Below are 16115 nucleotides of genomic sequence, written 5' to 3' on the forward strand. Positions count from 1 at the left end.
TCTACAAGAGTAAATTGGCATGGAATCCATGCGGTGCCTATTTCTTGACTTAGCCTATCTCAAAGGGTTGACAAATACTTACATAAAGGTTGAATTATGAAAGGTCCACCTTAATTCTTTTAAGAGTGGGAATGGGATCCTTCATGTTGAGATTCTTGAATGTTGATGTGCAAAAAGGTGTTTTCCAGAGTGGGAGGAGGGAATGGTCACACGTGGGTTTTATCACAGCCTGATTGGTCCAAGACTGAGAGGAAATCTATAAATACCGGTGCCTGTCCATTGCTAGCCCAGATTCTCTCTCAGTCTGGTCCAAGTTCTGTAGAGTAGTTTGTTAGGATTCTACTTGTTTTCTCCTTTTGGGTGAGTTCTATGCAATCTGATTCCTATTTGGCTAATTGGGCACTTTAAATCCTTTTAAATTCTAAATTGATCTGCTGTGGCCCCAAGGGACAGATCTCTGCCTCGGGCGGCTGGGGGAGGGCCCAGTGGGGCACTAGTCTCCCCCCGCAGGCCAGGAGCCTTAGCCTGTCCCCGGGTAACGGGGGTGCGGCTCCTTTAAGCTGCTTAGAAGCGGCCGTTTTTGCAGCAGGAAAGTTACAAGTGGCTTCGGAGCCTCGAGGGAGCAAGCGGCCCGCCTTACAGCTGATTGCTCCGTAGGGGGCCTCGCTGCAGGCTCCTTTGTTTGTGTTGCCTGGGGACAAAAGAGCAGGGGTGAGGAGAGCGTGTGTGTGTGCCGTGTGACTCTCCCTGCTAATTTTAAAGTAACGCCGGCTAGAAAAGCCTGGCTGGGCTGCTGGTGATTATTTCCAGCCCTTTTCTCCCGCGCACGGAGTTCCGGCGGCCATTTTGGAGGCTGCCACGTGTGTGAGGCCTTGCCTTTATCGACGGGCCTAGTGCGGCCTAGTGAGAGGCCTTGAGCCTAGGTCTCCCCACAGGCTTCAGGCCCTGGTCTCAGGTGGGACTTTGGAGGCCGATTCCTGCTCCTTTTCGTCGGGGACGTGAGTGGGGCATGGACGAGGGAGCGGAGATTCCCCAGGGGCAGGGGGCAGGCCCAACTGGGAGTGAGGAGGCCTTGGATCAGGAGGTGGGGAGGGGGGCTCCCCCTCAGAGATCCCTTTCTTCGAGGCGCCCCTCCAGTTCTGTCTCTAGGGATGAGGCAGCTCGCCATAGGGCGCTGGAAAGGACCTTTGCCAGGGCAGAAAGGCAGGCCCAGTCCTCCAAGCCTTTATCTAGGGACAGATCCAGGTCCCCTCTTAGGCCCATTTCAGAGAGGTCACCCCTTAGGGGTTTTAGCCCGGCTTCTTCAGGCAGCTCCCCTGGTAGGTCGCGGGCCTTCTCCAGGAGGGGGCGTTCTCCATCCCCCATAGATGATCCTCTGGAGGGCACGTCCAGAGGCCCCTGTTCCCCGCAAAGGTTGGCCCCTCAGGGCCCGGCTTCCACTTATGGGGATGTGGAGGATCTGGATAATCTCCCTGAAGGGATTAAAAGGCTTATTTCTGCAGCCATCACTCGGGGCATTGCCCAGCGGGACAAAGGCTCCCTTTACTCTAGGCATGGGGGGCTGAACAGGGCTCAGTGTCGGGCTTCCTCCCCTTCCATGATCAGTGAGACTTCCTTCCTGGGTGGGGGGGAGTTACCCCAGGAGATGGGATTCTCAGATGATGAGAATACCACTGTTTCGGAGGAGCCTTCTTCCAAGGTCCTATTTATGCCCGCATTGTTTAAAGTTCTCTTGGATAAGGCGAGACACACCACCAAGGTCGGAACTGGGGATCCCTCTGTGCCCCCCCCAAGGGATCCCGACATGGTCATGTTCTCTGCCACGGCCACCAACAAGGAAGAGATCCCTGCCCCTCCCTTGTTCCTTGAGGTTCTGACCGACCAGTGGGCTAAACCTTCCAATTTCTCTTCTCCAGGTAGTACCGACCGTCGGCATTATAACGTGGAGCAAACCTTTGCTCAGGCCATTCAGCTCCCGACGGTTGACACCCCTATGGCCGCATTGGTGTCCTCCTCCCCTGTGGTGTCGGGCGATGCGGCAGATAAGATGAAGCCGGAGGATAAGCGCGCAGAGCTTACTTTGCGGAAGAACTTCAACGCCACAGCGTGGGCCATTAAGGCGGCAGCCTCAGCTTCATACTTTAATCGTGCCACGGTCATGTGGCTCAAGAAGCTGCAGGAACGCATTCCCATACAGGAGGACCGGATCCATCAGGATCTGGTCAAGATTCTGGCAGCGTGTCAGTTCTCAGCTGACGCGACCTTGGATACGGTCAAGTTTGCTTCTAGCGCCCTGGCCACCTCGGTCACCTCCCGTAGGCTCCTGTGGTTACGCCATTGGCAAATGGACAACAAAGCGAAATGGGATTTGGCGGCTGCCCCCTTCAAGGGGCCCGATCTCTTCGGGGAAGCCCTTACTCGCATCCTAGTGGAGGATAAGGACAAAAAGAAGGTCCTCCCCTCCATGGCTAAGAAGGCCGAGAACAAGTCACGTCCTTTCCGTAGGCAACGGTATAGGGCCCCTAGCTTCGGCTATAACCAGCGCTTCTCTTCTTTCTCTTCTGACAGGCAGTTCTTGGGGCAGCCCTTCCAGGACAGGAGCCGATTCCAGGGCCAGGCTCGGCGGCCCTTTCGTGGGGGAGGCGGCCGTCCCTTCCGCAGGGGGAAGTGACTCGAACCCGAGTCATCCCATCGGCGGCCGCCTCGCTCTTTATGCGGACCGGTGGGACGACATCACGTCGGACGCCTGGGTCCGAGCCACGGTTCGTTATGGGCTCAGGTTAGAATTTCTCTCCACTCCTCCAAATCTCTTTCGGTCGTTCCCTCCATCCCGGAGTCGAGAGCGCCGCCGCCTGATGAGTCAGGCGATCGCCCACCTCCTCGAAATCCAAGCGGTGGAGGCGGTTCCCGCAGGGGAACGGGGCCTGGGCCACTACTCAAATCTCTTCGTGGTCCCGAAGAGCACGGGGGGTTGGAGAGCAATTCTAGACCTCAAGCGCCTGAACAGGTTTCTGGTCTACAGGCGGTTCAAAATGTCATCGCTCAAGTCCATCCTTCAGGGCATCAGAAAAGGCGATTTCCTGGCCTCCGTGGATCTCACGGAGGCCTATCTTCACATTCCCATCCTGCCCGCTCATCGCCGGTTCTTGAGGTTCTCCCACGGGTCCCACCATTACCAGTACAGGGCTCTTCCCTTCGGCCTGGCCTCGGCCCCGCGGACCTTCACAAAGGTCCTGGCTGCTCTGGCGACCCATCTGAGATCAGTCCCGGTCCGCCTCCAATGTTATTTAGACAATGTCTTGCTTCAGGCGGGCTCCCTGTCTCAGGCCGTTTCAGATCTTCGGCTTACCATTCGGAGCCTCCAGGCCCTGGGGTTCTCGGTAAACTTCGAAAAGAGCCATCTCACTCCTTCCACTCGTATTCTGCATCTGGGGACAGTCATAGATTCCAAGTTGGGGGAGGTGCGTCTGTCTCAGGAGAGGCAAGTAAGCCTTCGTCGGCTGGCGGAGAGCGTTCGCACAAAGAGCTCCGTTTCCATCCTCTCTCTGTCGCAGTTATTGGGCAAGATGGTCTCTTGCATAGGGATTGTCCCGTGGGCCAGGCTCCATCTTTGGCCCCTTCAATGGGAGCTTATCCCCTATCAGAGGGGACGAATGAGCAATTCCCTTCGGACTCTCCGCATCTCGGCGGGAGTCCGTGCATCCCTGGCGTGGTGGCTCTCCCCGGCCATCCGGCGGGGGTGTTTGTTCTGGGAGCCGAGCAGGGTGACCGTCACCACGGACGCAAGTCTGTTCGGGTGGGGGGCCCTGGTGGGCTCTCGGATGGCTCAGGGCAGATGGACGGCCTCGGACCTCCGTCACAACATCAATTGGCTGGAAGTGAAGGCCGCGCGTCTGGCACTGAGTCACTTTCGCTCCTCAGTGACAGGGAGCCACGTTCTCCTCCTGACAGACAATGTGGCCACCAAGGCGCACATCAATCGTCAGGGCGGGACCCACTCGAGAGCCCTCTGGCTAGAGGCTCTGCGATTGGGGTCATGGGCGGAGAAACACCTGCAGTCTCTGGTTGCGGAGCACATCTCGGGACTCTCCAACGTCCAGGCGGACTGGCTCAGTCGAGCAACTCTGGACAACGGCGAGTGGCAACTCCACCCTTCGCTGTTCCGGGAGATCTGTCGTCGGTTCGGGTCCCCCCGGGTGGACCTGTTTGCGTCTCCCGAGAACACACAACTCCCGCGTTTCTTCTCCCGTTTCCAATCCAGCTCGGCGGAGGGCACAGATGCCCTCAGGAGCCGGTGGCCCCCGGGCCTTCTCTATGCCTTTCCCCCCATTCCACTCATCCCGGGGACCGTCAGGAAGGTGGTGACGGAAAGGGCCTTGGTCATTCTGGTGGCCCCGTTTTGGCCCAGGAGGCCCTGGTTTGCGGACCTGGTTCAGCTGTCGGTGACTTCCCCGTGGAGGATCCCGCAAGGGGAGGTGGTCTTACGGCAGGGGGCCCTGATTCATCCAGAGCCTCAGTGGCTTCAGCTGACCCTTTGGCTCTTGAACGGCAGCTTCTGAGGGGGGCTCATCTGTCTTCCGGGGTCATTTGCACCATCGAGGCGGCCCGTCGTCCCTCGACGACCCGCATTTATAACTCCACCTGGGCAGCGTTCGCCCGCTGGTGCTCCCCCAAGGGCATCTCTCCCGACAGAGCCACCATTCCCAACGTCTTGGATTTCCTTCAGAAGGGTCTGGAGGACGGGCTCTCGCAAAACACCTTGCGACGCCAAGTGGCGGCTCCGTCCTCGGTCTTGGGGGCGGCGGGGTCTTCTTCTCTTTCCCAGTCTCCTCTGGTCAAGCTGTTCCTCAAGGGGGCGGCAAATCTCAGGCCTCCCCCCGTTCATAGATTCCCCACGTGGGATCTTCCGCTTGTCCTCAAGGCCTTAACGGGAGCTCCGTTTGAACCTCTCCGCTCGGTGCACTTGCGCTTCTTATCACTGAAGGTGGTCTTCCTGGTGGCCATCACTTCCGCCCGGCGTATATCCGAGCTGGGCGCCCTGTCTTGTAAGGACGACCTCTGTCATTTTCACCAGGACAGAGTGGTCCTTCGCCTTGACCCGGTATTCGTCCCCAAAGTAAATACCCCCTTTCACAGGGCTCAGGAGATCGTCCTGCCCGACTTCTGTCCGAGTCCGTCCACTGACAGGGAGCGTCTTTGGCATCGTCTGGATGTCCGCCGTGCCTTGCGGATCTACCTCCGGCGGACCAAGGATTTCCACAAGTCGGAGGCCTTGTTCGTCTCCTTCCTACCTGGAGCTCTGGGTTCGAGGGTGTCCTCGGCTACCATCGGCCGTTGGCTGCGTCAGGCCATCTCAGAGGCCTACGTGGCCTCAGGGCGGCCGGTTCCGTCGGGCATCACGGCGCACTCTACCAGGAGCGCGGCGACCTCGGCAGCGTGGGCCACGAGGGCCCCGTTTGAAGACATCTGCCGGGCGGCTACCTGGGCCACTCCAACCTCGTTCATCCGACATTATCGTCTGGATGCTTTTGCGTCTGCGGAAGCGTCTTTCGGTCGTAGGGTACTACAGGGGGTGGCGGCTGAGGCTCCCCTTGGGCCCTAGAGTTTCTGTTCTCCCTCCCTGGGACTTTAGCTTGGGTATGTCCCACGTGTGACCATTCCCTCCTCCCACTCTGGAAAAAGGACGTTGGTCTTACCTGAACGTCTATTTTCTGATGGGAGGAGGGAATGGTCACAACCCGCCCTGAGTTCTGTCTGTTGGGGCCAAGGGGAGGGCCCGGGGGGTGTTTCCCGGGGTTGTTGTGTTGTTGTTTCTTGTTTTTCAGTTGTACCGTTCATGTTCGAGAATCTGGGCAGCAATGGACAGGCACCGGTATTTATAGATTTCCTCTCAGTCTTGGACCAATCATGCTGTGATAAAACCCACGTGTGACCATTCCCTCCTCCCATCAGAAAATAGACGTTCAGGTAAGACCAAAGTCCTTTTTCATCTTGCATCATTATCCTGCTGCAGGTCAAAAGATAAGGTTTATAAGTATGACTTGAAATGCTTATCATGCAGAATGAATAGATGGAACAAGTGATACAGAGTTAGGGGGGATGGCAAAACTGACTTTTAATTAAAGAGAAGGATTGATTTAGTTTTGTTTCTATTGGAAATAACTTCTGGACTTTTTTCTTGAAACAAAAAAAAAATGAAAGTTTGATTTTAGGTTTTGATGAGTAGATTGATTTTGTTATTGTAAAAAGGCATGAAATGTTGAAGCTTCCAATTTCCTCTGCAGCAAAGATAAGATGGTTATTTCTTACCTATTACAAAAAGGCTCCCTTTTCTATTATCTGATATTTTCTAATCAGAAAAATCACAAATCAGACTTTCATGTTTTTTGGCTTATTTATGTTTTTTTTTATATCCCATCTTTGTTAATTTTATGAATAACTCAAGGTGGTGAACATATCTAATGCGCCTTCCTTCTCCTAGTTTCGCCACAACAACAGCCTGTGAGGTGGGTTGAGAGAAGGACTGGCCTAAGGTGGTTTTCATGGCTAAGGCCAGACTTGAACTTACCATCTCCTAGTTTCATGCAAAATGCCCATAAAGGGTTTCCAGTCAGCCATAAATGTAAATGTTGACTTTTCTCCAATCATAGATGTTGATTTCTCCTACTCTGCAATTTCTGACTTCTTCTTCAGCAACTATTGCTCCATTGTAGGCAGTACCAAAGCTGTTCATTTTTGAGCATATAAAAATCTCTGCAGTTGTCTTGCATAAAAACAAAATTCCATGACTTTTCCCCCAACTATTTGGCCATCAATTGCCAGAACATTCTGGCTAGGGAATTCTGGGAGTTGAAGTCCACCCATCTTAATGTTGCCAAGGTTGAAACTTTTGTAAAGTATCAAGGCTTGAAATGAGAGGTCTGGCTATAGGGAGGATTGAACTAATGGATAGGGATTCATTATCAGATCTTGCTTGGTTTAGTCTGCCACCAAATCTTCAAGGATGTTCCAATCATTATTAGCTTGAATGCCCCAAAGGTGTTTTTTCAAGAGACAACTGGACTTCATTTTTTTTTAAGACATTTCGCTTCTCATCCAAGAAGTTTCTTCAGCTCTGAGAGAAACAAGAAAGTCCAGTTGCCTCTTGAAAAATAATCTTTGGAGAACTATGACCTGGATGGCTGAGAATCTCCATAGACTATTAGCTTGAATAAAAACTTGGGAGGCAAGGGAAAAGTGTTGATTAGCAAGATATTTCCTGCTCCATATTTCAGTTTCGGTGGCTAATGCCACGGAACTCCAAACAGTAGGTTTAATAAGTGGTCATGCAAATTGGAGAACATTAGAACATGACCATCTTTCTTGAAGAGAGAAAGAGGAGTACCCCTTTAATTCTATAGATTCCTCTTTCCAGTTTCTGGCAATTTCACATTTTCTAATTAGGGAAATAAAGGCAAAATTCCTTTGCTTAGCAGACCAGACAGGTGTGTTCAGTAGAGGAACTGAATAATGTGTGATGCAGGCAAATGCGAGTCCATGATAGATACCGTCAGGGGTATCTATCTTAATGGACCAACATGATCTGTTAAGTTCTGGGCAGGTTGCTCAGGCTGGCTTGGATTAGGGGCTCTTCCATGCAGGAAGAAAGTGTTGACTGAGTCTCTTGTAGGAAGTCCCCACTTGATCAGGCTGGATTCTGCTTCTGGGCAGCTAGGTCTGTTTGATGATACATTCTTTAAATTGGTGATTTATTGAGAATTAGTTGTATGGCAGTGCATCATCTGTGCTGATAGACAGAGCTAGTTATATTCAGTGGACTGGGAGGAGAGCAGAAGGGATATGTTTTTGAGATAATTTTTTAGTGAATTCCAGGAATTAAAGGAGAGTATGTCAACAGCAGCTTGGCTGAAGCTGTACAGATTAAAGCAGAATTGTCATGCAGATTTAGTTGAGTTTCTTATAAATGCTCTAATCTTTGTTTCATAGCAGGTTATGTCCTCCATAGTGATTACATAAAGGAATTCTCTCCCAAAATTCTTCTGGGTCTGGGAAATCACTTGGCCTTTAGAGGGTTAATATTTCTTTAGTTAAATCTTGATTGAAGTGACCCAAGGTTATTGCTTACTCTGCCTATCTTTGTGGTTAGTTCCACTAAGTTTTTGCCAAATGCTGTGATTGAATATTAATAGCTCCAGTTGGGAATTAGGCTGTTGGTTTCAGCTAGGAGTTTAGAGCTCAATCCAACAGCCTAACTGAGATTTAAATTAGGCAGTTATGACTTAAGCGTCAGTTGAGGGAGAAAACATGCCAAAGATATGGGCTGGAAAGATTTGATCAGGTTCCCAGATTTTTCTCATTTTAACTATGGGTAGTCCTCCACTTACATCCATTCATTTAATGACCGAAGTTATAATGGCACTGAAAAGATGACTTATGATGATTTTCCACACTTCTGACCATTGCAGCATTGCATGATTAAAATCTGGGTGCTTGGCAACTGGCCTGTATACACCACGAGGGTTGCAATGTCCCAAGGTCACGGGATCCCTTTTGCGACCTTTTCAGTCAATGGGGAAACCTTTCCAGCGTTACTACCTTGGCAACTGCAGTGATTCACTTAACAACCATGTGAAGAAAGGTAATAAAATGGGGCAAAAGCTACTTTGCTTAAAAGTGAAAATTTGGAGCTCAGTTGTGGTTGTATGTCGAGGACTACCTGCCTCACAGAGGTGGTTGTGGTCTTGAAATTCTCCCTATTTTCAGGGCAGCTAGGAAGCAGCTACGTTGTCACTGGATGGATTTGAGATCTGGAGGTAGAAGGAATTGGCCAAAGAGAAAAGGATTGTGTCACAGAGAAATCCCATCAATGTGTCTCTGTGTGGGTGTGTTAAGAAGGCATTTTCTATAATAAGCATTTTTGGGCTAATATGTATTACATGTTGTATAGAGGAATCAATTGGTATATGTGAAAAAAATAATAATGTGTAAGCCTTCTAGGATAAGAATTGGGAAGTTAAGAGTTTGGAGTTCCATTTCCTCTTTTACAAAGAGCTGGAAGAAATCTTAAAGCCTTAGTAGATGCTATTTTGATTTTTGCCAGAACAAAATAGTTGGCAGAAGTGAATAGTTATTGTCCACCCATCTGAGGTTACCTGCCTTTGCCTCTATCTGTCTACAGGTTACATAGATTACATAGATTGAATTACTGAAGATGAAAAATTATACCACTGGACTATTGAGCTTCATAAATACCTTAAATGAGCCTTAAAGGCCATTAGTATGATATTCCTGTTTTGTGATTGATCGGTGTAACATCAAAGCAGTACAAATATGAGATCAGTCATTTCATTTTTTATTGTTAAGGTGTTCAGAAACATAAGCACTCCCTAATCCATGGATGAGCAATTATAGCAACTTTCCAATCTGTGGACTTCAACTCCCAAAATTCCTGAGTCAAGTCTATAGGTCATAAAGTTGCCATAGTTGCTCACCCCTGCCCTAATCCATGAAAAGTCAATAATAGGACTAGTTGTGCAGCTGTCAATGTGGGGGGGGGGGGGGGAAAGTTCAGGTAGTTCTTGATTTACAACCACAATTGAGCCCAAAATTTCTGTTAAGTGAATTTTGCCCCATTTTACAGCCTTGCTTGCCCACAGTTGTTAAGTGAATCACTGCTGTTAACTTAGTAACATGATTGGGAAATGAATCTGGCTTCCACATTGACTTTGTTCGCCAGGTCACAGAAGGGGATCACATGACCCCAGGATAGTGCAATCGTCATAAATATGAACCAGTTGCCAAGCATCTGAATTTTGATCACGTGACCAAGGGGAGGCTGCAACAGTTGTGTGAAAAACAGTCCCAAGTCACTTTTTTTTCAGTGTCATTGTAACTTTGAACAGTTACTAAATGAATTGTTGCAAGTCGAGGAAAACCTAGAGTGTCAGACTTAACAGACAGATTCTATTAATCTAGGGTTACAATAAAATAGAATTCGTTTTATTCATATTTCTGCCTGGTCTGTCTATTAAGGTTGACATCAATCTTGCAAGTCTGAACGTACTTTTCTCCTTCTGTCCCCTTTGCAGCCCCAAAACTAGTGAGGGTCTCTTCTCTTGCCCACCCACACTCCTGCTGTGGGCTCAGCTGCCTTTGATGTAACCATTTTCCGGTTGCATTCTTTGCCTGGTCTCCCAAGGTTATTCCAACATACCATTGCAGGATCTTCTAAAGCGGAAGTTCTCAACCTCTAAGATGCGTGGACTTCAACTCCTAGCATGCCCCAGCCACAACACTGGCTGAGGAGTTCTGGGAGTTGAAGTTCATGGGTCTTTAAGCAGGCACAGTTGAGAAACCCCTTTCTAAATAATTGCCAATTTTCAGTACACTGTCTTGATGCTCTTTCTCTTTTCTTCCCCATTCTCTTTTTTCTTTTTCTTTTAGAATTCCCATGATGCTTCGGTCAAAAGACACGAAAGAGGAAGCAGCCATGAGATTGTTGGTCTTCACTTGATGATGCAAGGCAGAATGGCTGCTGTAGAAGCTGCAGACATCCTTCAGAATCCCAGGGCCAAGTCTCTCTTGGCCAAAGATAGAAAAGAGTCCCAAGAGGAAAATGGGGCAGCTAGCCACCTCTCCAAACCCCGTGATGCTTCCTTCGCTGGGGCAGAGCCGAATTTGCAACAGGCACCAGCCAGCAAGCTGAAGAAGACAGCCTTTAAATTCTTTGGGGGAAAGAGAAGCATTTGCACCCTACCAAGCTTTTTTGGGGGGAAGAATAAAAGCCAAGCCAAGGGAGCCTCCAAAAAGGGTCTCAGCAAGAGCAAGACTCATGATGGCATCAGTGATGTGGCGCATGAAGAGGCCACTTCTGGATGCCTCAGGAGTTCCTCAGACGGAGGGCCAGACTTTCCTCCTGCCCAGCTGCTGCCAAGTTCTCAGAGCTCTCTTTTGGGAACTGAGCTCAGAGTTGGCTTCACCCAGAGCTCAAACTTTCTGTCCAGCAACTCTGAAGGCTTTGAAAAGAAGCTGACCGGAGAGAAGTCCTTGTTCCTCCCCAGATCCAAAAAGGGGCTGAAGGGGCTTTTCAACAGCATTCGCCGTCATCGGAAGAACAAAGTTGCTGAACCTGAGAAGACAGAGCTGCAAGAATGGGCTCTCAGGGACACCGGGACCAAAGAACAGACACATGGAAGTGGACTGGGTAGGAGTCTGCAAAGTGGAACTGTGACGCCAGAATGTGTGGAGAATTTCTCTGCCGATGCTGTGCCTCAAATTGCCAACCATAATGAGACAGGAGAGATGGACTGCTTGGCCTCATGCCCAGTGAGGTCCATTGGTGAGGCAGCTAGAGGACCTGCGTCTCTTGAAGGATTTCGAGATGGACAGCCAAACCTGGAAGATGTCTGTGCTGACTCTGCCTATGGTGACCTCCCTGATGCTTTTGAACCAGAGTTCCTGGAGAAGAACCCTCCTTGCCTACCATCCAGGGAACAACTTAGCCTGATGTTTGGGGAGGTGACGTCCCTTAAAAGCTTTGACTCTTTCACCGGTTGTGGAGATATCATTGCAGAACCGGATATTGATAGCATCACAGAGAGCTCGACTTCTGTGGAACGCAGCCGGGATGCTACCAAGAGGACCTCTTGTTTGGTTACTTACCAAGGTGGAGGGGAGGAAATGGCCCTGCCGGAGGATTTAGAAGAGTACCTCCAGCAGATGTGGGCAGGAGCCATCAAAGGAGATGTAGCCTCTGAAGCACATCTGCCGGAGCTCATAACCAAATGTGACCTTCAGGGTATGGATGGTGGCAAGCAGGAAGTTAATCTATACACTGAAGGAACAAGGAATGATATAGACCTTCTGACACCACATAGTGATCAACAAGAATCTGCTCCCAATAGTGATGAGGGCTACTACGATTCTACCACCCCAGGTCCTGAAGATGAAGCTATTGATGGTTTAGATGAAATCAAAAAGGACCGCCTTCCGAGGGACAGCTACAGTGGGGATGCTCTTTATGAGTTCTATGAACCAGATGATGCATTGATGAGCCCATCTCATGGAGATGGATCCTGGTTTGATGGGAAACTGTCTCCTTCAAAGATATTTGACCAGTTTTTGGACTTTGCTCTCCTTGATGAGAAGGACTTGATCTGGCTGATGGATCAGAAAAGTGAAGTGATGGAAACAGAAGAGCAGAGGCTGGCAACTCTCCAGAAACAGCTGCTTTTTGGGGAGATGCAAAGAGAGCCAGCCCTGAAACACCTCCAGGAGCTTAGAAGAGACCAACATCTGAGACCAGGGCAGTTGTCTGAATGTAAAATGCAAACAACCCACTTAGTTGGGAAGAGCTCGAGTTGCCTTGGTTGTGAGCAAATGAATTTTTGTGCTTTGAACAAAAGTCTAAGTGGTGGAAAGAAGCTAGCAGAAAACCAAGACTGGGAAGATGATCTCCACAAGCAGCTCTATCCAGAAAAGCTTTGTGATAGCAACAGCACCACTAAAGCACACAATAGTTGCCTTCTTCAGCCATTAGAGAATGGTTCAGAGTTGGGCTCCAGCGATGAACATCCGGTGCTTGATTCCCGTGCTTTGGCTTCAGGAAACTCTGTGACCTTCCCTCTCTACAGAGTGCATGGCCACCACGGCTGCTCTCCAAAAGCTAACTTTCAGGAGCCCTGCCAGGAACGCAACGAAGAACCAGAACAAGCTGTCAACTTCTCACAAGCCTTGGTGGAATTCACCAGCAATGGGACTCTTTTCTCCAGCCTGTCTGAAAGTCTTAGAAGCTCCGATTCAGGCTCTGAATTTACTCAGAACCTTCCTGACCTGCCCACAATGGTGACTTTTGATATTGTCGATGTGGAACAAGAAGGGGAAGGGGAATGCGAGGAGCATCTGCAGATGAACACGGATGAGGATATGACCGCATCCTTTGAGGCTTTCAGGGACACTTATGACTCCAAAGCACCCTTTGCTGAATGTGATGAGCGAATGTTTTCTGAGTATCCTCAGATCTCTTTCCACTGGGGAGCTGCCAGCCTTCCTCGGCGTCTTCGGCTTCAGGAACTGAATGCACCTCTGCTGGAGCCTCTGTCCATCTGCAGGAGAAGCCGATCCCTTGATAATGAAAGTCTGGAGTTTGAGCTGGCAAGCTTGCAGCTATTCAAGAAAAGTTTTAGGCCATTTGAGCTCTGTAGTGGTTCCAAAAAGGATCCTGGTCCTCTTGGGTTGGACAATGGCCAGGAAGGTGTGCCACATTCTCCAGGAGAAAGAGAAGAAGCTATTGGTGGCCTCTCATGGCCAGGACGGTTGAATGTACCACATGGCAAGGCGGAAATTTCCTTGCAAGAAACAAAAACAGGAGAGACTAGTTGGCATACACTCCCCTCTCAAAGTCCTTGGGGAATATTGGAGCACTCTGACAAGGCTCCACCTTTGGCTCACCTGGGTCAGAATTCCACCAAGGAACCAGCTGGACACCTTCATGCAGATGGAAGCAACCATCCAGTCCTTCCAGCATTGAGACCACTGACCAGGCCCTCCACTCTGTTTCTGCAAGCGCCTGTGATGTCACCAGAGGGCTCTACTCCTCAGAGGCCTGGTGGGGACAGTCTGTCTAAAAAACATGCTTGGGTCCTCCCTTTGGGAAAGAAAGAGCTAGACTTGCCTTTGAGCTTTAATTTCCCTTGCTCCTCTGACAAGCCGTCAATGTATAAGCCTAGGGATGTGGCTCAGGGAACATCTCAGCTTCACACCGAGCAGTGCTGAGAACCACCCATAGGGGCTGAACATTGGGAAAACTCTAGACCCAGAACATTTGGGAAGCACTTCCTGCCAGCTAGTTAGTCTATGAACTTAGCTAGCCAAATAGCTTTTGTGAATAGGGCTCCAGCTGAATTGGAGTGAGCTTTTCTTCCGGTAGGCTGTGAGAATACAGAAAATACTGCAAATACTGTTGACTTTGGTTTGAAGCTAGGAGAACTGGGTGAAATGTTGATGTTTCTCCTTAAACAGACATGCTTGTAGGTAGAGGGAACATCTGTTGATCTACAAAATGATATGGAGAGAACAGGGACACTCAGAAGTTGAGATGGGAATAAAGTCCTGGATTATTTCCAATTGCACCATCATGGGAAGAGAAGCAGAAATAATTTCCAAAAGTCAACGAGCTGGCCAAAGTTAGAAGGTATATTTAGAAGGAGCAAAAAGCTCAAGGACCTGCCAAAATGAGAGGTTTGCTTATGGTGAAACTTGTTAACTCCTAGTTTTTGAGGGCACATGTGCTGGGAAGGCAACCTGCTAAGCTGCTTTTATTCCAAAAGGTGCCTGTAGAAGAGAGGGCAAATAGAGAAGTACTGGCATGGTTACCTTTTATGTCTCAGAACCTCCTCCAGAGGGGATGGGGCCAATTTTCTCCTCCTTTTTTTTAGTTGGGAGGGAAGTTGAGGGATAGAATTAGTGCCTTAAGCTTACCACCCATTTTATATCCTCCCAACGGGTCTTGACCTGGGCCATGGTTGGAATGTGGCCTTTGACAAATGGCACAAGGTCTTGGATAGCCTTCAGTCAACAGAAGTCTGGCACTTGTGATATATAGGATTGTGGCTGTGCAGCATATCTTAAGTGTGTTTACTTGTTTCAGCAGCATTTCCCAACCTTAGCAAATTGAAGGTGAGTGGATTTCAATTCCCAGAATTCTCAGCAATGGCTATGCTGGCTATGGAATTGTGGGAGTTGAAGTCCATATACCTAGAAATGGCCCAGGTTTGGAAGCCCTGAATTAGGGGGGCGTGCTGCTCAATTCAGTTGGGCTTTCTATAGTTTTAAAGCGGGGGGGGGGGGGGAGAAAACTATCCCAACTTGTTGCTTGTCAATGAGGAGATTCGTTTGCAGTAGATGGGCTGGGTAAAATAGCAAGGAGTTGGCTGTCAGTTAAATTAGGGTAAGATGTGATTAGAGGGGAGATGGCCAAAAAAAGCTCTGAAATAGGTAATCTAGAAGGATCTTACTTGGGGGTATATTACTTTTAAGAAGCCATGCATACAATTAAAAAGTTACAATTAAAACTTCTTGATACTGAAACAAAGTAATGTCAATGCAGTGGTGGTCTTGCAATATCTGAAAGAGCATATTTTAAAAGGAGCAGGGACCCCAATACATGCAAAACTGCCCTTATTTAAAGTAATGGGATTCTGTTTTGTTTTGTTTTTTATTATGGTTAAATTTTAGAGCTGTGCAACGTTTCCAGTTTGATTCCAGAAAGGAGTCTTGCCTTGCTTGTAAGTGTTGGTTCCTGTGTGTTTGTGAACCCTGTCCCTAGCACTTTCAAGACGCTGTGGCATTTTCCAGGATCAGCTGGCCATTGCAGAAAGAAACCATCCGATCTAGAGAAAGGATGCAGGTGCTTTAATGAGTTACATCCAGACACTCTGTGTGTGTGTGTTTGTGTGTTTGTGTTCTGAAGTTTATTATTTGGAATCAGGTTTAAAGTGCTGCCGGGCAGAATATCTGTTGAAATCAATTTTCTAGGGTGACTAGAATGCTTGGTAGATATATCTGTGCAATGAGGGGTTCTTGGTTCTCTGTGAACTTGGTTGTCTTTTTGCAGACCTTTCATTACCCAAACTAGGTAATGTTATCAGTGCTACTGATGATGTTACCTAGTTTGGGTAATGAAAGGTCTACAGGAAAAGCTCAGAAAACATCAAGGAATATTTGAGCTACAAATATTCTCCTTTATTGATAATTACAAAATTTGTGCAGGAGAACTTCAGGGAGACTCAGCTCTAGCAATCCAGCAACACTTTTCCCATGGTTGCCCCAGCGGTATTCAGAATTCGCAACTGAGGCAAACTTTGAGAGTCTGATTGCTAATACTTCAGAATGCTTTTGGCACAAGGATCGATGGGCCTGCTGGCAGAGCAAGAGTCTCACTGCTGCATGAGGATGAAGAAGCTGACAAGCTCTCTGTGATTATCACCCATTCTTCATTGGGCTGCCGGAAAGCTCTAGAGCCCGGATCCCTGAAATTTGGTGGTGAAATTTTACTTTTGAAAGAAATGGGAATGAAAAATAAAACCCTTGTGATTAACTTAAATTAATCTGGGTGT

The 16115-nt window shown here is 48.8% G+C and overlaps 1 protein-coding gene across 1 annotated transcript in view; it reads left to right on the forward strand.

Annotated features, from left to right (window-relative positions):
- The window catches only part of AMER1 (APC membrane recruitment protein 1), a 29151-nt gene extending 14092 nt beyond the window's left edge, over nt 1-15059 (forward strand). Inside the window, exon 2 of the mRNA XM_032227683.1 lies at nt 10444-15059. Within this exon, the coding sequence (XP_032083574.1) occupies nt 10513-13773 (3261 nt within the window). The 5' untranslated portion in view covers nt 10444-10512 and the 3' untranslated portion in view covers nt 13774-15059. The remainder of the gene's footprint in view (nt 1-10443) is intronic.
- Nucleotides 15060-16115: the final 1056 nt, after the last annotated feature.

This window comes from Thamnophis elegans, chromosome 12 (genome assembly GCF_009769535.1).
Source record: "Thamnophis elegans isolate rThaEle1 chromosome 12, rThaEle1.pri, whole genome shotgun sequence".
Lineage (NCBI taxonomy): Eukaryota > Metazoa > Chordata > Lepidosauria > Squamata > Colubridae > Thamnophis > Thamnophis elegans.